This window comes from Sciurus carolinensis, chromosome 2 (genome assembly GCF_902686445.1).
Source record: "Sciurus carolinensis chromosome 2, mSciCar1.2, whole genome shotgun sequence".
Lineage (NCBI taxonomy): Eukaryota > Metazoa > Chordata > Mammalia > Rodentia > Sciuridae > Sciurus > Sciurus carolinensis.
In genome coordinates, this window is record NC_062214.1 from 78495391 (window position 1) to 78519276 (window position 23886).

The 23886-nt window shown below is 46.5% G+C and overlaps 1 protein-coding gene and 2 pseudogenes across 5 annotated transcripts in view; 2 read left to right on the forward strand and 1 right to left on the reverse strand.

The window, feature by feature from the left end:
* The window catches only part of Acsbg1 (acyl-CoA synthetase bubblegum family member 1), a 52586-nt gene that overhangs the window by 25703 nt on the left and 2997 nt on the right, over positions 1–23886 (reverse strand). For 2 of the 5 annotated variants that reach the window (XM_047541433.1, XM_047541434.1), the window contains exon 2: positions 3904–4004. In XM_047541433.1, the coding sequence (XP_047397389.1) occupies positions 3904–4004 (101 nt within the window). Of the gene's footprint in view, positions 1–3903; positions 4005–4932; positions 5032–7775; positions 7953–8546; positions 8760–23886 lie in introns of those variants that run through there. The other 3 variants (XM_047541431.1, XM_047541432.1, XM_047541429.1) reach the window with 3 other exon arrangements.
* Positions 11144–15048, forward strand: LOC124977694 (40S ribosomal protein S3-like; annotated as a pseudogene).
* On the forward strand, positions 15895–16427 carry LOC124977693 (peptidyl-prolyl cis-trans isomerase H-like; annotated as a pseudogene).

The following is a 23886-nucleotide window of genomic DNA, read 5'->3' on the forward strand; positions in this document are numbered from 1 at the left end:
GCCCAGGCAGGGTCACAGAAGGGGACAGTGAGTGGGGGACACCAAGCAGAATCTGAGGAATATCCAGGCAGGGGTAATGAGTTCCTTGACCCCTTTGGAAGGGTCTCTCCAAGGATCCCAGAGGCTGACAGGACATAGATCACCACCCATTCCCATTTCACAGAATAGGAATCACCTATTCTCATTTCCTCCCACCTCTGAGAAGCCCTTTCTACATTCTTCCAGCCCCACCTCCTCCAGAGGCTGAAGCAACAGCTGGTCCTTTGCCTCCTCTGTCCCTTAGGCCTCTTCCTGGTCCCCAGCCTCAGACTGTGATCTCTCTGAGGACAAGGTAGTATCCTACTCCTTCCTGGCTCCCCAGCTCGTAGCTCCAGCCTGAAACACCACTTATACCCTTACAACATTGGGGAGGATGAGAGCAAGGGACAGTGGGAGGCACAGCAAGTCCTCTGGGCTTTCAAGAACCTTCCTGGGCTGCAGACTAGGTGGGGCTGAGCATCCAGCTTCCCACTTTTTAGCTTGGTGCTCTCCAGTGGGTGCAAGAGTTTCCTAGGGATAATGGGGGTGGAGAACCAGCCCTGGCCAGTACCTCTGCCAGCTCTGGCCCACATGCTGCTCTCCCTGGGGCCCCTCCCCTTCTTCAACTTGGGTTCATGTTCAGTCTAGAAAGGGCTAGAAAGAAATGTGTCTCAGGACCTGGCACAAGGCTGCCTTTGTGTGGAGGTCAGATTCCAGCAGCTTTGTGACTTGACTCAGTGGGGCTGCTCCCTGGGAGTACAGCTGTTTGGGCAGCTTGAAGCCCAGTCTGGGGACCAGTGCAGGGACCCTCAAGCTTCTTGGGAATTCAGGGAATCCAGGGAGCCTCCAAGGACTCCAGAATCCTGATTCCCTGTAGGTCAGACACTAGGAGCTCCTCCAAGGGGCTGCCAGCTCAGCAGTTAGGTGGAGTGGAAGCAGGGGCTGGCCAGACCTGGAGGGGGCCATACTCTGCATAATGCAGTCTAGGTCCCAAAGAGTCAGGATGGCCAGTTAAGAGCTCCATCTTTAGTAAACTGTGTGACTCAAAGAAAACCAGTAAGCCTCTCTGAGCTGTTCCCTCTCTCAAATGAATGACAAATGTACTTTTCCCACTGCTGCGATAAGAAGATAAAATGAGACTACAAGGAAGACCCTTAGCACAAGGCCCAGCTTATAGTAAATGTTCAATAAACATTCACTCTTCTTATTAGGGGGCAGTTCGTGGGAGAGAACATTCAGCCCTATCCCGATCCTACAGATCTTTGAATTGGAAAGTCACATTTTCTTTTTCCTTTTTCTTGCTTTTTTTTTTTAGAAGTCAATAATTGTGTTTTTTTTAACCTTTATTTTATTTATTTTTATATGGTGCTGAGGATGGAACTCATTGCCTCACATGTGCTAGGCAAGCGCTCTACCACTGAGCCACAAACCTAGCCTGAAGTTGCCTTTTCTTAATCTTATGAAAAGTGCTTTGAGAAAGAGCAGCTTCAAGACCCCTCTCAACCTGTGACTGCTCCCCTCACTTCCTCCAGCAGCATCTAGAGCCCAGGGCCATGGAACTTCTGGGCAGATGATGAGGTAAAGGATTCCTAATCCCACTTGAGCCCTGGCTCACAGTAGGCATTCAGTTTATGCAGCCCCATCCCAGAGTCTCCCTCTGGCCCATGGCACCTGGGCTGCATGAAAGAGGACTAGGTAAATTGTGGCCAGATACCAGGCCTGTGGGAGCCCAGGAGTCTGCTCAGCACTGTCAGGGGCATTACCTAGGGTGCACATCTTGCCAGGCCATCCCTGACAGCTTCCTATAATCCCAATAAACTAGACTGTGGTGGCCTTGCCACTGCTCTGCAGTTGCCTACCCAGTCCCACTCCCCACCCCAACATGTCCCAGCTACTCAGATGGCCCTACTCCAATCCCTCTGCTTAAAACCTGCCCATTCCTGTGCCACTGCTACAGATCTGTCATGTGACAGTAATTCAAACTGAACAACTGAGGCACACAGACCTGCTCTAGGCACTTTTCAGGGGCTCCAGGGGACACCAAACTTGCCACATTGATTCCCTCCCTGCACTTGAATTGCAAGAATACCAGTGCTACAATTCACACCCAGGACTTCTGGAGCTCCTGGGCTTCACTGAGCCCAAGTCCTCTGACACTGACACCTGCCCCTTGAGTGCCCCAGAGGAGCCATTAGGGAGTCTCCGGGCATCTGAAGGAGAGCCAGCAGAGGGGCTGTCTGAAGAAGCCCAGCAAGTCAGTGGGGTGTCCCAGGTCCTGGAAGATGGACACAGCCTGGGCCCTGCCAGCCCTACTCCTCGCCTCCTCCAATGCCCTTCAAACCACTCTCTGAAACCAGGGGGTCCTCTCCTAGGCCCACTTCCTTCTTCACCTCTGAGGAGGGGCATGAGAGGCAATGTCCACCCCTGGAAGGTGCCCTCACCTCTCAACCAGACGCAGCCGAGCCTACCCCAAGACACTCAGCCTGGGGGAAGGCCTTCTTGCCTCATGGCAGGAACAAGCCCAGCTGCAGCAAGGGGACTGGCATTTGGCCTCCAAGGAGCCGAGAGGCCTGGGGAGTGGAGTACCCAAAGCCCTGACCCAGGCCTGGGGAATGGAGTACCCAAAGCCCTGACCCAGGCTCTCCCTCATTATACTTCTGTACACCTTAGTGTCCTCACTGAGAATGGGTATGGTGACCTGTGCCCTTTAACTCAGGACAATGCTTGTGACAGAGGAGAGGAGGCCTGGTCCTGGTCTTGTCCTCTGCCCCACTTCCAGGTTCCAGGAAAGCCTAGTTAGAAGAAACCCCAAGGACAGAGGACTCAGAACAAAGGCCTAATGCCTCCCTGCTTCCCTCGCCCTCTGGTTCTGGCCTCATCTCTCTGCTGGTTCAGAGGCCCTTGGAACTGGCCTTTCTCCAGCTGGTCTCACTTCAAACACTACTGCTCACTCCCCCGACCCATAAGCCCTCTAACTGTGAGGAAAACAGTCACACTGAGCGCAAGTTCATTCTACAAGACCCACCAGTCCAAACGCAGCATCCAACAGGAAACCTGTCTTCTCCTCAGCCAGTGCCCATCCAAAGGCCCCAGGACAGGGCAGCCTGGGGTGGGGGTGTCAGCCTTCCTGCTCTAAGGAGAGGCCTGCAGCTAGGAAATCCCCAGCCAGGAAGCCCAGCAACATGAGGACACTTTTCCCCTGAGAAGTGACCCAGGCCAGGGGCAAGTGTTAGGTCCCAAGGGAGCACAGATGGCAGGAGGAGGGACCTTCTGTGTCAGGCACCTACTGTTTCTGTTTTTTTCTTTAAAAAAAAAATGCTATTGTTGTTACAATATTGTTGCGCAGGCAATAAAATGAACAAAAACTGTATTATTGCTGTTATCGTTCAAATAACATTTCAGGGTAAATAATAACTCTCTCTTCCTTAAGATGCACTTATCTGAGGGGAAGGTCACTAAAAGAACACATGACTTTCCATCCTCCAAGACAAACCCTGTGAGCCTCCACCAATCTGCCTGCCCCATGCCCCAGAAATCCAGGCCAAAAACCCCAAGGTGCTGCTTATATGGGCTTCCAAAGTCCTTCAGCAACTGAAGCAGCTGCGGCTTGACCCAGAGGAGGCCCTGGCTGTGCCCATCCTCTGGCCTCTCTCTTTCCCAACCTTCCTGAAGAATTCTTCCCCCGTTCTCTTCTGCCGTGTCTGGCCCTGATGGTGGTAATAGTGGCCATGATGGAAGAACGTGGTGGGGTCCTGGGAGTGTGGAGACCAGCAGGACATGCACCTGCTCCTCCCCCGGTTTTATGCTCTGCTCCCCAGAGGCCCCCCCCAGCATCCCCAGCACAGCTCCAGCCTCCCTCCAGCTGCCCTGCCCCACCTAGCTCACCTGGACAGTCCAGCTGGGCATGCTTGTTCTTCTCAGGGGTGGAGAACTCAAGACCATGGCTTAGGGACTCTTTGGAGAGCGTCTGCCTGTCTGTCTGGGAGCTGGCAGGGGTTGGGGAAACAGTCATTAGAACATGGTTCATGGCCTGGGCTCCAGACTCTGACCCAGCATGTACCTCAGTACCCTCAGGGGCCAACCACAGAGAAGGTCCCAATGGGGGCCAAGGGAGGTGACCTCAATCCTTGCCGGTTTGATAAATCTCCCCCCATAGGCTCTAAGGGCTCCATAGAAAAAGAAATCAAGTCCCATTATGCTCTAACTTGCTGTGTGTCTCTGAGCAATATCGTGCATCTCTCTGAGTCTCAGTGTCCCCATCTGGACAAGGGAGGCATTGGAGTCTGGCACTCTCCCCTCACCCCTCACGCCCACTGGTCCTCAGCCCTGTGTAAAAACTGAGTGGAGCTGAGGACATTCCTGAGATTCTCAGGGGTCCTAAGCAGGTCCCTAAATGAAGGCCTCACCTTCTCAATGGTGCTTGTGAGTGAGCGTACCCTGTGTCTGTTCACCCCATGGAGAGAACAGGCATAGGCCAGGGAGGCCTGGGGCTCAGTACCATTCACCTTCACCCCTGACTCACATCCCTCTTGCCTCCCAGCCTTGGTGGCCCTGGATAAAAGGTCTCCTTTCTCAACCAGCACAGCTCAGGACTAATGGACTTCCATTATCTCCTCAGCCTCGCTGTCCCTTAGTGTTTACCTGGCTCCACCTCCACCACCTGGGTGGATGAGCAGACACATTTCAGCACACACCTCAGGACTGTACAGGACTGCAAGATTGCACGACTCCAGGGCAACATGACAAAGCCATCAACTTCGTAAACAGAGCCCCCTGGAATTGTGTAGTGGGCAATCTGTGCAACTGATCACAGCAACTCTGAGAATATGTCTCTGACTCCAGGGAGTCCCATCTATCTGTCAGGGTGGGGTTAATCCCATCCCCGACTAGTCCCTGGGAAGCTGGGCCAATTACCTGCTCTGCACATTCGGCCTTACTCCTTGCTGGTACTGCAGGTGCAAACTAAGTTTCCGAACACACCCAGGCCCACCTGGCAGCAGTCTGCTTAAGAACCTGAGATAAGTTTTAAAGCAAAAGAGATCAGGAGGTTACACAGGGAGTGAGATCAGAAGAAACAGGAGCAGTGGGGGCTGAGCAGGCCCCCTTCTTGGGAAGTTTGTTAGCCAGGCCTGGGCCACAGGACTGGAGCAGCCCTTCTGTTGTTATGGCAACCTGCTCCAGAGAAGACAGACAGGATGTTTCTGGGTGAGGTCACTGTGTTGGGCGGCGGAGTTCTCTGAGTGCTGTGGGACTGGACCATCGGGTACCTCCTCTACTCTCCAGGGTTATCAGGTAGAAGCTATCCCCACTCAGGGACAAAGAACCCTGTCCTGTTAACAAATAGCCATGGAACTCTGGGCAGTAGCTGGGTGAATGTAGGTACAGTATACCAGGAGGCTCGGGTCCCCCCATGAGCATCCAGGGAAGGGACTGTGAACTTGGTTAATGTCCTTGCTCTGCCTCAGCCTGTGTCTTCAAAAGATGGAACCCAACAGCAGGACAAACCCTGTTCTTGGAGCTGATCAGCCTTTGAAATCGCCAGCTGGTGAGCCACTCCCAAATTAGCAGAGGCTATAATCTCCCACCATCTTAACTGCCTGCTCACAAACAAGTCTGTTTTTAAATCCTCACCATTAAAGGTACAGGCAGCATTTCCCCCACCTAATTAAATCTGTGTGAACTGATTCTGGTTTTAAAATAACTAAACAAAGAGTGAATAAAGAGACAGCCACCTACGGAAGCCAAGGGTCAAGCGTGCTCGAGATAATCAGAGTCTTTAGTCCACAGGGGTTGAGGCTGGCTGAAGTGCCCCTGTTCCTGGGGACCTCTTCCCTGGTGCCTGGCACCCACTTGCTCAAGCATGGTTGTTGTCCAGTCCTTGGTGTGACAGGGACTGCTCCCTTACCCTCATGGCTGCCCAGGGAGGCTCTTATTCAACTGTCTATGCTTACAGAATTTGGGGTGCCCAATGAAGAGAAAGTTGAGACCTCATTTTTCAAAAGAATTAAGCTTACTCTCCCTGCTAGGGGCTCTGAGATGGAGTCCCCTTGAGGGAAAGTCATCTGAATTAGCATGTGCTGGTCCTCCCTGCAACTCTTCTGCTTTACTCAGGATTCTAGCTGGGGCCTGATTTCCTGACTCCACAGAAGTGGGTCAAACTGCATCACGCCTGGAACCGGCCCCTTTCCGGCACAGTTGCTGCCTGCGCTTCCTTTGTTGTTGTTGGCAGAGGCTAGTTTTGTTTTGTTTGTTTTGTTTTGTTCTTTTCATTTTCAATCTTTTCTGACTTTCCTAGCAGTCACTTCTTGCCCCTGTCCCCAGGCTGGCTTCTAGCACCTTGTCTCCCGCCCACTCTCACAGAACAGGAAACGAAGCGTTACATCAGAGGATAGGGTCTGCAGTGGAACCTGTCATGTTTTGCTCAAAACCCTGTTCTCTTTTGGCTCCTTAAAAGCATTTGGGGCGCTTCTGATTCTTGCTGCTATTCTGGGGAGGACAGGTGGCTATTAATGGCCCCAGAAGGTGAGGTGACACTGCTGTCTTCATGATCATAATGAGCCTGTTGAAGGAAGGTGATTAACATTTTATTCCTGTTATTCTGGAAAATCATACCCTCCTGGAATGCAGTACTTCAGAAGTTGGCAGGTGTCCCAGAGGAGGAAGCCACCTAAAGTAATAAAGTGACAATAATGGTGGGAGAAGGACCCAAGGAGGCTGACTTGCTTCTGTCTGGGTTTGAAATCCCAGGAGGGAGAAGAAGACCTCAAAAGGGCGGGTGAAGGCTCCCCTTCACTTGTTGAGGATTTGGATCCATGCTCCTTCCTGACACAGGTGCGCACTGTGAGCACCTCAGCTCACCCTCACACAAACAAACAAACAAAACCCTGCTTTCTCAGCACCTCCCCCGGGGACACTGGAGCAAAACACAAAGGCAAGCCTGAGCAAATGCATGTGGAGTGCATGGGACAGTGCTGGAGCCGGCGTACCATGGTTCTCTCTCCCATCTCTTCATCCTCTCTTTCAATGCCTCCTTCAGAAAGCCCTCCCAGATTTCCCCAATGCCCTCTCACCCCCATGGCCCTTGGACACTCAGGTTTGGGCTTTGAAGATCCTGGAAGCAGGGGTCACTCTCGACTCTGCTCTATTCTCTGGCTATGAGTACTTGCTGTGGGAATTCAGAAAATATTATTTGGATCTACCCCTTCTCAAGTTGTCACTCTGTGTGTGACATATAAATCAAGGAGAACCCCTCATATTCCTTGTGAACTCTTTATGGATGAGGGCCTATTTCTTGTTATTTTTTCTTCCCATTCAGTCCTCAGCAGCCATGCCATGGCTCTAAATGCAGTAGGTGCTCAATAAGTTTTTTTCTTGAAACAACCTAGGATTGCAGTTCACCACACAGTCTTTCTGTCTGCCTGGGTTCAACTCACTTTATTAGCTGGGTGACTGTGGCCAAGTCACTGCACCTCTCAGAGCCTTGGTTTTCTAACTATCCCATGCCACTCTGAGAAGAGGGAGGTGATACATGAAAAGCAAAGTGTTTAGTGCACGGTCTGCTCTCATTGCCACTGGTGGGTGCTCATGGATCTTTTTGAGGAATGAGAAGAAAATTCTCAGTGAAATTGGGGAGGGGACTGAATGGGATCGAAAACTCCAAACCCCAGTCTAGAGGGCCAGCTGCTTTGCCAACCCTCCTCCTGGGAGACAGGGTGGGTGCTGGGAGGCAGGAGGGAGGAGGGATCCTTGTTCCTTACACAGTCCTCAGGATGAAGCTGGCAGACCTGAGCAGAAGCACCTCTGGCATGGTTCCTGTGGGGCAGCCGCACCCCTGGAGCTCACCCGGGAAAGAACAAGAACCTCAGAGAGCGTGTCCTGGCGTCCCCCGGGAGAGCTGCCGGAGCCCCACAGAGGCCCAGCTCCACCAAACCGCCCTGCAATAGAGACACAGCGTGAGTCACGGCCCCAGGCCTGGCTGGGAGAGGGGCAGGTGCCCTCGTTTCAGGGCATGACTCACTGCTCCTGGGGGTGGTACCTGACTGTAATTTACTGCCTCATAAACCCACAGATTTGTAGAATGAGATGGAGAGCAATGCACGGCTCACAGGACGTGACTGCCTTGGGGCTCTGGTCTCCCGGTTCTCTAGGGCCAGTCACTCACCAATAAGTCAATTTTGCAGGACTCCTACTTTGCAAAGACTTCTGACCGCCATTCACTACCTTCCCTGTTACTCTTACCTCTCTGCACAAGATGTAAAGAGAGGACCCATGTCCCAGAAGGACAAAGAAAGTTCTCAATGGATGGGGTGCCTAAGTACCTCCCCTTATCACCTCCCCCTATTCTAAAAGCCCCAAACAAAGAGAAGAGGGGGTCTCCTTCAGATCCTATGGCCCTGGCACCAGCTGGCATTCCAATAGCCACAGCCTAGTCTGCAAACTTGATTCCACCCTGGCCTCCTGTCACCTCGCATGGCAGGCCCCATGTCCCCACCACCACCTGCCGCTTCCTTTTGGTCTGGATGAACTACCTCAAAATCAGGCTTCTGGCAACTCTCTTGATTTCTGTCTTGTAGACCCCACAGAAGACTCAGGGCAGAAGTGGAGCCAGGAGGGTCTGGCTGCCCCAGGGCGCTCACCTTCCTCCTCCTTGAGGCTGGCAGGCACTGGGCTCATCATCCCTTTGCTCCTATGGCTAAGCCATGGTGAGTCTGGGAGCCGGTCCCTGCAGTGCCCCAGGTTCCTGGTGATGAGGCAGTGGGGCTGGGCATGAGTGGGGACCCGCCCCAGACCGCCCTGGGGCGGATGTCAAGGTGTGGCCCCAGATACCTCTGACCCACATGGCACAGGCCCCAGCTGCCCACCTGTGTGACTCTTACATAAGAGGGATGGGAAGCAGGACAGGGACCTGCCAGTGCGGGTAGAGGTGGTTTTTTGGCTGCCATCCTTGGCAGAGTCTTGGGAGAAATTGCTGCTGCTACTGGGCCATTGACCTGGGAGTCAGCCCCAGGCCTCTGGGGCTGGGCGGGAAGCTGGATGTTTTGTGCACATGCCATTTTTACTTCTCTATCAAGTACGCACACACCACGTCACATGTGTTGGCACCTTGCATCCTCTGCAGGCTCTGCATCGTGGGTTTTATCAGTAGTCTCATTTTCCAGATGAAGCAATGGAGGCCCAGGGAGCTCTGGATTTGCTCAGTGTTACATAGTCAGCAAGAGGCAGAGCCGGCATTTTAAACCCAGGTCTCCACCGCTGGCTCTGAAGTAAGAAGACATACACTAGCTTTACCTGTGTTTATTATTTGTGTTGTAAACTCAGCCAAGCACTCCATCTTGCCCCACCCATGGTAACAATGTCCCACACCTTGTCCTGGGTCTGCTAATGCCCCCTGCATCTCCTCCTCCACTCCAGGGTCTAGGACATTTGTGACAGCAGCCGGCCCTTTTCAGCACTTTCTAAAAACAGGGCCCTTGTTCCCTGGAGAGCCCCTTCCCATTCACCTTGCAGCCTTGCCTTCCCCTCCCCACCCGATTTCCCTAGGGGTGCTTGGCCCCTGTCTCCCTTGGAGGGGCTCATCTACTTTTGTTTTTAATTATCACCTGGGAGCTATAACTCCAAATCCCACACTGGCTCCAAGGTAAGTGAGGGTTGGATGAGGTGAGAATGGCATTAGCGTGAAATTTCAAGCCCTAATTTTAAGGTCAAGGGTCAGGGCATAGAGGCAGCAATGGGGACAGGGGATTGTTCAATGGTCCTGGTGGATGACCCCCAGATTGCTACATGAAGCTGGTAGGTCAATGCCAGCACCCCACTTCAAAGGAATTTGTCCCTTTAACAAATTCCAATCCCATGGAGGTCTCTTTCTTCAGCGATCCTTGTCTGCTGCCACCTCAGGACAACCTACTATTCTACTCTGAGTGCCGATGGGTTAGAAGCCCCTTTGAGAGCCTGCTGAAAGCTCACTCCTGGCCCCCAGAGGCTCTCTTCCTGCCTCAGGGTTCTGTGGGGCTTCAGAAGCCCAAGCTATATTAACAACACCCACCCTATTGGGGTCCCCAAAAGGAATTCAGACCTCTTCCCTGTGCCAGGCTGCTCAAGCTGGAATTGTCCCTCCTCCTTGGAGGAGCTCTCTTGGGGAGGGCTGAGCAGTGGTGTTCATGACTGGCTTGTCGTGGGTAAAGACTGGCAGTAGGAATGTCTCCAAAGTTGGCAGAAACTCTGTACCCAGATTCTCAGTCCCTGGATGGCTTAATGGTCACTGTGGATGTCGTTTCCAAATTGATGAGGTTTGGAAATCTCAACAGTTGGAAAGCCAGCACATGGCTCCTTCTGAGGTGAGGAGGTCTGGGAAATATGTTACTCTGCTTCTATCCCCTTCCAAACCCCCCTGCCCTTCGGTCCCCTCCTCCTCTGGGAAGCCCTCTGGGAGGGACCCCAGCTCTCATGCTTCTTCCTGGAGCTGCCCTTACTGATTGCCTCCCAGGACACTTCTAGTATTTAGAGACTGGGTTTTGCTTTTTAAACATAATTATCTGCTATGAAATAAAAATATTAATTAAGTACTTGTTCCCAGAGTTGGAAATTATCTCTCCTTGCCCCAGTGACTGGTAGGTCCCTAAGGATCTTCTTTTCCTACAATGAATATTGACTTAGTGCTTCCTGTATGAGGGTCAGATGTAAGCAAACGGCTGTGCTGTACAGAGGATGGAATGGAAGGTCAAGTAACAAGGATGCACTCAAGGTCACTGAAGGATCACCAGTCCCAGGCTTGGGGGTAAGGCACAATGGAGGTAAAGGGAGACAGTTGACAATAGGTGAATTTTGATTATTCCATGTGAGACTGTGGGGCAGTGTAGGAAGCTGGCACAGAGAGGCCAGAAGCTGAGGTTCACAGGGGTGGAGCCGTGGGTTGAAGAGGAAATCTTCTGGGATGCATGGTCTCTCAGAAAGAGTCAGGGTAGGGCAGGGCAGGGGTGGTCCAAGACATGTCCCCCAGGTCCACCAGAAGCAACACATTGAGGGAGGGTACCCTGGGGCCGTTGGCTGATTGAAGTACTAACAAGAGTGTTTATTGAGAAGCCTTCCCCGCCAGGGCTCACCCAGCTTCTCCTGAGCGCCTGCCTTGGTAGGTGGGGCAGTCCAATTAGCTCACTTTTAACCACTTGGCAGTGCTGGCAGGTCTAGCCCCATCAAGCCAAATCTCACTGACTGCTTTAAGGAAATAAATGTGTGCTTTTAGGAAGTCAAGTGCTACTACAAAGCCCCAAAACAGTCAGCAAGCCGTGTAATCAGACCCAAGACAAAGTTCTCTGAGCACCTGGAGCTCTGGATTCTAGCTCTGACTCTGACTCAGTCATGTGACCTTGGGCAAATCCCTGCTCCTCTCTGGAACTCCGTTTCTTCAGACGTCAGAGACAAAGGACCTTACAATTTTTTGTCTGTAATTGATGACTTGGGGGTGATACTCTGTTGGACCAGATGTGAACAAAGCTGGAAAGTTAGATGCTACTGGAATCTCAGACTTTAGAGGGCTGGAGAAATCAGGTAGAATAGTAATAGTGCTAGTTGGTTGCTAACATGTACCCCACATTTACTGGGTGCTGGGTGATATTCTATGCACCTTGCGTGTATATTGATACCTCTGACTCTCACAATAGCCCAGTGAAGTGCTACCACTCTCTCCACTTTATAGATGGGGAAGTGGGTAAGATGATGGAAATGGCCCGTGGATTTTTGCTTAGCAGAATCAGGATGCAATTCAGGCAGGTGAGCTTCAGAGCTTATGCCCTTTTCTAATCATCTAGACCCTAGAGCCTCAGGCCTATTGGGTGAGTGGTATGAAGCAGGGCAGGAAAAAGGAGTGGGGAGGTGTAGAGAAGGAGGCATCTCAAGGTTCTCTAAAGCCCTGCTTCCAACCACTTACCATCAGACCCTTTTATCACACCCTCCCCCATTGAACGTTTTGAAAAATGTTGTATAAAGGCAAAGTGCATGCATTAAATCATGACCAAGCTATTTTCTTAAGTTGTATTGATGACAGACACAGATTATTGCCAGCTGATGGATTTGATCAGCAGAGGGAAAGCAGAGTGAAGCTGAAGTTGACATATTCCAGCCAAAGCAAAGGTGACTGGAAGCTCTCCATGTCCCCATTGCTTGGTATGTTTATTTGAAGCAACACAAGTGTGGCTTTGGGCATGTTCCTCTTCCTGTTAGGTCCTCCAGTTACCCCATCTATGAAGTGGGGGGTGGATGGGGAACAGCCTCTAAATCCCAGCTCTGATGATAGGTGATTCTCCACTTTTCTTCCAGGGAGATGAGAGGAAGGAGGAGCACTGCCTATTCCTCAGGCTCCAGAGGAACCTCATGGTACAGGGTGGAGTGAGGCTTCTGCCATTGTGCCCTTGCAGTGTGTGCACGCTGCTCTGGAGGAGACGGTGGTCTAAAGAGGAGGGTGAAGAAGAAAGACACACACCTGGTCTACACACGTGAGAGGCATTTCTGAACAGGGCGGGTGAGGAGGGCATACAATGGGACCACAGGGCAGCAGGAAAGGGGTCTGTTAGAGGACAGGTAATTTCGCTTTTTAGAAAAACTGAGAACTCAAATTTATTGAGCACTGTCACTATCTCAATGGCATTACATAAAGTGAATAAATGTATTTACTCATTTAGTCATCTCAATCCAATCAGGGAGGTAGTGAATTATGATCCCCATTGTACAAGGGAATGGAAGTGTAGGGAGGGATGAACGTAAAGGGCTAAAGGTTGCTGGACACGGTGGCACACACCTGTACCCTGAGGGCTCAAGAGGCTGAGGCAGAAGGATCACAAGTTCAAAGCCAGCCTGAGCAATTTAGTGAGGCCCTAAGCAACTTAGTGAGACCCCGTCTCTAAATACAATATAAAAAAGGGCTGGGGATGTAACTCAGTGGTTAAGTGCCCCTAAGTTCAATTCCTGGTACTAAAAAAAAACAAAAACAAAAACAAAAAACTAAAGTTTATGCATCTAGTAATGGGGATAGCTGGGATTCAGATCCAGGGAATCTGACTTCAGATTTCATGTTCTTAACCACAATCTGTACTACCTAGTTTGACTGAGGCTCTGTGGGTCCCCTGAAGCTTCTCCACATGCCTCAGCAACATGGGATTTCCTAGGAACCACTGACTCAGAAAGGCAGAACATTGTTGCTGAAGCAGTATTTAATGTGCACTTTTTTTTTTTTTTTTTTTTTTTGGTACTAGATATTGAACACAGAGGTGCTTTACCATTTAACTAACTACATCCCCAGTCCTTTTTATTTTTTATTTTGAGACAGGGTCTTCCTAAGTTCCTAAGGGTTTCATGACATTGCTGAGACTGGCCTCAAACTTTCAATCTTCCTGCCTCAGCCTCCTGCATCACTGGAATTACAGACATGTACCACCATGACTTGAAATGTACAAGTATTTTAAATTCTTCAAATCAATGTAGTCCTGATATCATTCATGATATTAGCATACATTAAAAAAATGACTAGACATCAGAAAAAATGGGAAACTATGAACCAAAACTAAGGAAAAAATCAATCAACAGAAAGAAACAAATTTTGCTGTGACACAGATGTGGAATAAGCATAAGGACTTTGAAGCAGTTATTAACCTAGGTCTGAAAATTAAAGGAAAAAACAGACATAGATGAATAGATGGAGAATTCCATTATAAAAATGAAAGTATAAGAAAAGTAAAATCTGACTTATATTAAATGCTGAAAAAAGAAAGTGTTAGTGAGATTGAAGGCAAAATAATAGAAAGTATTCAATCTAAAGAGTAGAAAGAAATTATTTTTAAATTGAGCAGAACAAAACATTGCTGAATGAAATAAAGATTTTATGTACTTTTTATGGTGAGGGGATTGGATTCAGTTATTTATTTACTTTTTCTTTTGTGGTACTGGGGTTTGAACCCAGAGCTTCATGCATGCTAGGCAAGTGCTCTACTACTAAGCTACATCTCCAGTCTTAAATCCAGTTATTTTGAGATAGGGTCCCGCTGAATTGCCTAGGTTAGTCTCAAAATTGCCATCCTCCTACCTTGGCCTTCCAATTAGCTGGATTTTAAGTATGCACCACTGCACCCAACCTGAAATTTTAAAAATTAAATGAATGGAAAGATAGCTCAGGATCAAGAAAATTAAAATTGTTAAGATGGTAACATCCCGCTTTTCCTTTCAGGGTGTGCGACAGCAAGATGGTGATGCAAATTTCCAAGAAGAGGAAAGTTTGTCACTGATGGCATTTTCAAAGCTGAATTAAATGGGTTTCTCACTCGGGAGCTGGCCAAAGATAGCAACTCTGGAGTTGAGGTTTATGTTACACCAACCAGGACAGAAATCACTATCTTAGCCACCAGGACACAGAATGTTCTTGGTGAGAAGGGGCAGGGGATCTTGGAATTGACTGTGGTAGTTCAGAAGAGATTTGGCTTCCCTGAGGGCAGTGCAGAGCTTTATGCTGAAAAGGTGACCACAAGAGGTCTGTGTACCATTGCCTAGGCAGAGTTGCTGTGATCCAAAGTCCTTGGAGGACTTACAGGATGGAGGGCCTCTATGGTGTGCTGCGGTTCATCATGGAAAATGGAGCCAAGGACAGTGAGGTTATTATGTCTGGAAACCTCCAGGACAGAGAGCTAAATCCATGAAGTTCGCCAATGGCCTGATGATTCACAGTGGGGACCCTGTTAACTACTGTGTCGACACTGCTATGCACCACGGGCTACTGACAGGGTGTGCTGAGTCTCAAAGTGAAGATCATGCTGCCCTGGGTCCCAAGTGGTAAGACTGATCCTAAGAAGACTCTGCCAGACCATGTGACCATCGTGGAACCCAAAGATGAGATCCCACTTACCACCCCCATCTCAGAACAGAAGGGTGGGAAGCCAGAGCCACCTTCCATGCCCCAGCCAGTACCTACAGCATAACAGGGTCTCCTTGGCAGCTGTATCTGGAGTCTGGATATTGCTCTTTAAAGATATTTAATAAAATATTGTACAAGACATAAGACCTGACTAGGTTTTTCTGTCTAGTGCTCAAGCTGAACTATGTTGGCCTGAAACATCACTTATCCTTTTGTTTTAAAGTCATTTTTGCAATATTTGCAAGGGCCAGTACTGGAGGAACCAAGTAGAGCTAATCAGAGAAATATCCTGTGGGATTGTGAAGACTGGCAGCTGGCAGGGCAGCACCTTGATTAATTATCCTATATTCAGGATTATAGGTTTGGAAGAAGAATTTAGTTTGGATGGTGGGGTTTGAGACTAGGGCCTTGCACGTGCTAGGCATGCACTTCACCACTGAGCTATGGGGATTAACATAATTTTTTCCTGATGTATAAGGAAATCTATATTGCACATAGAAAGTAAATACAAGTACATATTTTGTATCATACTATGCTAAGTGTGTGTGCATTCATTTTAATTCTCAGCATCTCTAAAGTGTAAAGGGGATTTGACTGTGCTATTGAGCTGAAAGTTTAGAAGTGAATTGCCTAAGCAGTATAAAACTGTCATTAGAATCCACATCATAAGTCCTGTGCAGTTAGCCTTTATACCCTGGAATACTATTAAAAACACCTAAATTGTCAAAAAGAAGATGGTAACATCCCTCCAAATGATAGGTCAATACAATCTCTATCAAAATCCCAGCTGGCTTTTTGCAAAAATGGACAAGCTGGTCTTAAAATTCATATGAAAATTCAAGAGACTTAGAATAAACAAAACAATCTTGAAAAAGGACAAAGTTGGAGAATTCATACCTCCTGATTTCAAAACAAAATACAAACCAGCAATAATCAAATAAGGAGGTACCAGCAAAAGAATAGACATGTAGTGGGCCAGAGCCATGGTGGTGGCAAATTTAAGCCCTGTCAACCCCAAGTGTTCTAGGATGTCAGTATTGGAGGCCAGGAAGCTAGTCACATGGAGATCGAACTGTTTGCAGACATTGTACATAAGACAGCTGAGAACTTCAGGCAGTTCTGCACTGGAGAATTCAGAAAAGATGGGGGTGCCAATGGGATACAAAGGAGCACCTTTCACAGGGTCATAAAGGATTTCACGATTCAGGGTGGAGATTTCATTAATGGAGATGGTACCGGAGTCACCAGTATTTACCAGGGGCCATTTGCAGGTGAAAATTTTAAACTTAGACACTGGGCTCCAGTTCTTCCCACGGCAAACAGTGGTCCCAGTACAAATGGCTGTTAGTTCTTTATCACCTCTGCTCTAAGTGTGATTGGCTGGATGGGAAGCATGTAGTGTTTGGAAAAAATCACTGATGGACTTCTCGTGATGAGAAAGATTGAGTATGTTCCACAGGCCCCAACAATAAAACCGAAGCTGCCTGTAGTAATCTCTCAGTGTGGGGAGATGTAGTTCAGACCAAGACTGAGTCAGATTGTCCCTTGCTCTGGGTGATGTTTTTGAGTCAGATAGACTGGACTGGCCTCTGTGTTTGCTCTCCTGCCTGCTGTGACCTGTTTGATCAAGAGACCCTGGAAGTATCACAGACTCAGAACTACAATTGTTTGTGCTCAAATGTTCAACTATAAATAAAGGGTTTTTTTGTGTTAAAAAAAAACAGACATATAGGTGAGTGGAATGGAATTAGAAATGTAGAAATCAGTTCAAATATACAGTGAATTTACAGTAAGTTGATTTTCAGCAAGGATAGCAAGACAATCCAATGGAAAAGGAAAGTTTTTTCAATAACTGGGACAACTGGATAACTACAAACAAAAACCAAGTTGGAATCCTTCCTCACATCATATACAAAAAATAATTCAAAAGTTATCCAAGATCTAATGTAAGAATGAAAACTGTTAAAGTGTTAGAAGAAAGTACAAGTAAATTTTGTGACCTTGAGTTAAGCAAAGCCTCTTAAGATATGATACCGAAGTACAAGCAACAAAAGAAAAAGAGATAAATTAGACCTCATCAAATTAAAACCATTTATGCTTCAAAGGATACCATCAAGAAGTGAAAAGCCCTGTAATCCCAGCAGCTCAGGAGGCTGAGGCAGGAGGACTCAATTAGCAAGACCCTAAGCAACTGGGTGAGACCCTGTCTCTAAGTAAATACAAAAAAGGACTGGGGATGTGTCTCAGTGATTGAGTGCCTCTGGGTTCAATCCCTGGTACCACAAACAAAACAAAACAAAAAAGAACTTGAAAAGTGTCAGGTGCCATGGTGCACACCTGTAATCTCAGCAACTCAGGAGGCTGTGGAGAAGAATTGCAAGTTCAAGGTCAGTCTGAGAAATCTATTGAGATTCTGTCTCAAAATAAAAAATATAAAGGACCGGAAATGTAGCTCAGTGATAGAGTGTCTCTGGGTTCAGTTCAGTCCCTCATAGCTCCCCACCCCCACCATACACACCATGAAAAGTTAACCAAGAAAATACTTGCAAAGTGGGTATGTGACAAGGGTATTTAGGATACGGAAAGAACACTTGCAACTCAGTAATAAAAAGAAAAATAATCTGATTAAAACTGGGGAAAAGATTTGCATGACACTTCTCCCAAGAAGATATTCAAATAGACAACAAGTACTTTAAAAGTTGCTCAACATCATCAGCCATCAGGAAATAACAAATTGAAACTTCACACTTGCTAGAAGTGCTGTAATTAAAAAGATGATAGGTGTTGGCAAAGGTGTGGAGAAATCGGAACCCTGATACACTGCTGGTGGGAGTGCAGCTGCTTTGGAAAACAAGCTGTCAGTTCCTCAAAAGGCTATGCCTTGAATTGCCATATGACCCAGCAATTTGGCTCCTAGGCATACACCAAGAAAAATGAAAACAGGTGTCTAATAATAATGTTCATAGCAGCATTACTCAGAATAGTCTAAACGTGAAAATAACCCAAGTGTCCACCGACTGATGAAAGGTAAACAAAACATGGTGTGTAATGGAATATTATTCAGCTATAAAAGAAATGAAATACTGCTGCAAGCTGCAAGATGGATGAATTGGGAAAACTTTATGCTAAGTGAAAGAAGTCAGCCACAATAGATCATATATTACATCAGTCCATTTAATAAAATGTCCAGAATAGGTTACTCCATGAAGATAAAATGTAAAGTCAGGAATGGTGGCACATGCATGTAATCCCAGCTACTCAGGAGGCTGAGGCAGGAGGAGTACAAGTTCAAGGCCTGCCTGGGCAACTTAGTGAGACCCATCTAAAAAATAAATAAATAAATAACTGGGAAAGCAGTAAGGAGAGTCCTTAGAAAATTTGGAATGGAACCACCATTTGACCCAGTTATCCCACTCCTCGATACATACCCAAAGGACTTAAAATCAGCATACTACAGCGATGCAGCCATATCAATGTTTATAGTAGCTCATTTCACAATAGCTAAACTATGGACCAACCTAGGTGCCCTTCAACAGATGAATGGATAAAGAAAATGTGATATATATATATCACATACATATATACATATACACATACATATGTACACATACATATATATATTTATATACACAGTGGAATATTACTCAGTCATAAAGGAGAATTAAGTTATGGCATTTGCAGGTAAACAGATAGAATTGGAGAATATTATGCTAAGTGAAATAGCCAGTGCCAAAAAACAAAGACTGAATGTTCTCATGTGGATGCTAACCCACAACAAGGGAGGGTAGGGAAGGGAAGAATAGAAGTTCATTGGATTGACAAAGGAGAATGAAGAGAAGGGAGGGAATAGGAAAGACAGTAGAATGAATCAGACATAACTTTTCTATGTTCATGTATAAATACATGACCAGTGTAACTCCACATCATGTACATCCACAAGAATGGGATCCTTATTAGAATAAGTTTTACTCTATGTATATATAATCTGTCATGGTATACTCTACTGTCATGTATATCAAAAAGAACGAATAAATTTTTTTAAAAGGACTTGGGGTATAGGAGTGTTCAAGAGCCCCTGAGTTCAATCCCCTGTACAGCAAGGAAAAAAAGTAAATTGTAATTTTCTAGGGCTAGGGAAGTTGAAGGGAAATGGGAAGTGATTGCTAATGGGTATAGGGTTTCTTTAGGGGATAATGAAAATGTTCTAAAATTGTTTGTGGGGGCTGGGGTGTAGCTCCGTGGCAGAGCACTTGCCTAGCATGTATAAAGTCCTGGGTTCTATCCTCAGCAATACAAAAATAAAATAAAGTGGCTGCAGTGATTTTTGGATAACTTTGTGAATACACTAAAAAATATGAAATTGTATGCTTTAAATTGGTGAATTTTATGATGTGTGAATTATATCTCAATAAAACTATTCTATTTTTTAAAAACTGAACAAAGCTACAGTGACCTATGAGATTATATCAAATGGTCTAATATACATATTTTATACATACATATGTACACACATATAGATTTATATATGTAATATGTATACATATTATGCACATATATGTATTTTTTGGTACAGGAGATTGAACCCAGGGGAACTTACTGAGTCACATCCCCAGCCCTTTGTATTTTTATTTTGAGACAGTTGCTTAGGGTCTCGATAAGTTGCTGAGGCTGGTTTTGCACTTGCTATGCTCCTGCCTCAGCCTCCCTAGCTGAGGGATTATAGGTGTGAGCCATGGTACCTGGCTTCAAATGGGCTAATATATATTTAATTGGAGTCCCTAAGAAGAGGAAAGAGAGAATGAGCAGGAAAAAAAAAAAAAAAAAAAAAAAACTTTTGAAGAAATATTGTCTAAATTTTTTTTAATTTTCAAATTTTTTCAAACGAAAACAACCTACAATATACACTGAAAAATCTTGAAATTATAGAAGATAGCTGAACATCAGCTGGATTAAAAAAAAAAAAGGAAAAGAAAACCACACTTAAATTCATCATAGTAAACTGCTGGAAACAGGAAGATAAAGATAACATTTTAAAAGGAAACAAGCAGGGGTGGGGTGGGGTGGGGTGGGGTGGGGAGGACACATTACATAAAAGGAAACAATGGTAGACATGAAAATGACTTTTCATGATTCACAACGGAGACCTGAAGACATTGGAACAGTATTTTTTTTTTTTTTTAATATTGGGGTTTGAACCCAGGGGCTTTTAACCACTGAGCTACATCTCCAACCCTTTATATTTTTTATTTTGAGAGGGTCTCACTAAGTTGCTGAGGCTGGCTTTGAACTTGGGATCCTGCTCCCTCAGCTGGGATTACAGGCAAGTGCCACCACACTTGGCAAGAATGGTAGATTTTAAAGTGTTAAAATAAATACATGAGTTCAAGACAAAATTCTTTTCCAGTGACTACATTCTTCAAAAACAAGGTGAAAGAATGACATTTTCATCTAAATGAAAGATGGGAGAATCCATCACTAGGAAACTGCTGTGAAATCATGTCTGCAAGTTTTTTGACACTCCTTCCCATAGGTGAAATCTATTTCCCCTCTCTTTGAATACGTGCTGGGCTAATGATGAACTTCTTTTCTCTCTCTTTCTCTCTTTCTCTCTCTCTCTTTTTTTCCCCCAGAACTAGGGACTAAAGCCAGGCATGCTCTACCACTGAGCTACATCCCCAGCCCTTTAAATTTATTTATTTATTTTTTTGAGACAGTGTTTCATTACATTTCCAAGCTGGCCTTGAACTTGTGATCCTCCTGCCTCAGTGTCCCGAATAGCTAGAATTTCAGGTATGCACCACCACACCTGGCCAGGTCTGGCTTCTAACAAATACAATGTGGGAGAAGTAACACCATAGGACTTCCAAGGCTACTCATAAAAAGTGATCCATGTTTCCTCCTGACTCTCTTAGAACACAGTATTTTGGACTCCTGACCCACCTTGTCAGAAGTCCAGCTAGCTGGAAGGTATGATGTTGGAGATCATAGGGAGAAACCACAGAGAAACAGAGATATCAAGGAACTCTAGCTAGTCCAGGTCCCAGTTTATCGAGTCTTCCCAACTCAGGCACCAGCTATGTGAGTAAAGAAGAGTCTCAGGTGGACCCAGCCCTGTCAACAGCTGCCGTGTTGGAAGGACTCCGGCAGTTTATGGAGAGGCCCACTGTCAAAGAACTAAGGTATCCCGGCATCAGCCAGTATGGAAAGTTCAAAATGTACCCCAAAGTATTCACATCCTAATCTCTGGGAGCCTGTGAACATGACCTTATATGGGGCAGAAGAAAGAATTTTGTAGATGTGATTAAGTTGTTAGAAGTGATTAAGGAAAAAAAAAAGTTTATCCTGTATTATCCAAGTGGTCCCTAAATGCAATCACACATATTCTTGCAAAAAGGTGGGGGGGGGGGCATGCAAAAGAATGGACTACTGAAGCACTCAATGATATGGATGATTCTCACAAACAAGTGAGCCAGACCAGAAAAGTGCATTCTCTATAACCCCATTCATGTGATGTTCAAGAACAGCCAGAACAGTGGCTGTTCAAAATTGGCTGCTCGTGGGAAAGGTGGATAGACACGAAGGAACTTTCTGGAGTGATGAAAATATTCCATATTTCAATTGCAGTATTGATTACATGGATGTTTATGTTTCTCAAGTCATCATATTACACCCTTAATATCTGTACATTTCACTACATGAAAAATTGGACTCCATGAATAAAAAATCCACAATTCATTAAATTTTATAGATATAAACTCTGCAAATGTAAATTCATAGTTCACAGCCGCTTGGGGCCAGAGTCTGAACAAGGCCCCAAATGTCCCTCACATGGCCATGATCTTTTACTGTTTCCTTAGCACCTTCCCAGTCCTGTTCTGGAGTGTTCCTCACAGCTTTCTTTGAAAGGAATCAGAGTCAGGACCTAGTGTGAGACAGAACTTCCTCCTCCCACCCCGTCCCCAGATGAAATCATCTTTTGCAGTGGTGAAAAAGTAGGTAGAAAGCTCCTCTTCCCTGAAGGGATTCATGTCAGAAAAGACTGATAATAGGTGGATGTTGTAAAACAGTGAGTTGGACTTTGTGACCTAAAAAAACCCACTGGCCTGGAGTCTGCCACTCAGAGGGGCTTGCCTGAGGACAAAGTGCTTAGGTCCAGCATCCTGACTCCAGGAAAACTTGGGTTTTGCAGCCCCTGGACAACAACTGGGCAGCCCTGCAAGGACCCCGAGCCAGCCTGGGCTGGTCTGTATTCTGAAGACATCCAGATCTGTATTCAGATGTCTGGGACCAAGGCTAGTTTGCCCCAGGGACTCTGACTTCCGGTTGTGCCCTGTCCTTTATTCTGGTGCTCTTGACACCAGCACTTTGCCTTCCTGTGGCTCTTATAATATAGTCCCAAATCTGTCCTGTTCCCTCAAGCTTTTTAAATTCTTCTTTTTTCTTTTCTTTCTTTTCTTCCTTCCTTCCTCCTTCCCTCCCTCCCTTCCTTCCTTCTTTTTTTTTGGAACCCAGGGACACTTTACCACTGAGCTACATCTCCAAGGCCTTTTTATTTTCTATTTTGAGAAAGAGTCTCGCTAAGTTGCCCAGCCTGGCCTCAAATTTGTAATCCTCCTGCCTCAGTGTCCCAAGTTGGTGGGATTACATACATGTGCCACCACAACCAGCTAGACTGGTCTTTTAGTTTCTTAGATACTACAAGCTCCTTCCAACCTCAGAGCCTTTGTATATGATGGGCTTTTTTTCTTTTTCCCTATGAAACTCTTCCCTTCTTAACCAGCTCCTACGTATCTTTCAGGTCTCAGTTTAAATGTTGCTTTCTCAGGAAAGTCTTCCCTAACTCCCAAGACTAAGTCATAGTTTTGTTAGATTCCATCCATAATTTTTAAAAATTCCAACATTTAAAAACCATTTTATTTTAGTGTATATATATATATATATAAAACATAATAGTTGTCCTTTTAACCACTTTAAGTGTATAATTCAGTAATATTGATTATATTTTCTCTGCATATTTTTAATCTTTCATGGTACCTATCACAATTATAGTTTAACAAATAGCTGTATAATTAATGTCTTTCTTCTCTGCAAGTCTGAAAACTCTTTACGGCAGAAACTTGCTTTATGTTCTACGGTACTCACCAACGCTTAGGACAGTACCTGACTATTCAACAATAAATAATTTTGAATACGTGAATATATTCTTAGGAAAACAGAAAACAATAAAGATAATAAAGAATGAAGAAAAAAGCCAATCATGTTGGTATATCATGGGAAAATGGGCTGTGGGAGTGGGAAAGATTTGCAGAACTAGGAGGTCCTGGTATTCCACGTTCTTCAGAACAGCCCTATCCTTTTGGATACATTTGCATTATGATTGTTCCTCCTAGGCTGGCACACCCCAGAGACTGGGAGCTCACTCTGTCATCCTTGGAAGGTTTTGTCAGTGAGAAGGGCTTTGTTGGCTGGGCTTGTAGCAGCTTCCTGTGATTGTCCCACATTCTGAACTCTGGGGGGGGCTCCTTTCCACCTGGTCTTTAGTGAGCAGTGTTGGGACAAGCAGCAGGCGCCCTGGTAAGTGTGGTCAATACAGAGTCTGTCATCCTTCCCTGAGCCAGGCAAGACCCTGGGGCTCCCATCTCCTGGCCTCTGGCCTCCAGTCCACCACCCCAAGTCTAGCCTACGCTCACCACTGAGTCCCCCAAACCAGGTTCCCCCAGGCTTCTGCTGCTTCCAGTCCTTCTCTCTGCCTCTTCATCAGGCCCTGGCTACCCTCATGCCTAGTTGTCCCTAGCCTGGACACACTAGCCTCTCTAGACCCATGTTCTAGCCTGGCTCCAACCTGTCTCATCTGGTGGTCACCTGTAATTCCTCCACAGTGACACCTTCAGATAGCACAGTGCCCCTGCCTGCCCTCCTGGGCGTCCACAACCTTTCAAACCCAGGATGAACTGTCCTCTTTTTAGGTTCCTTTG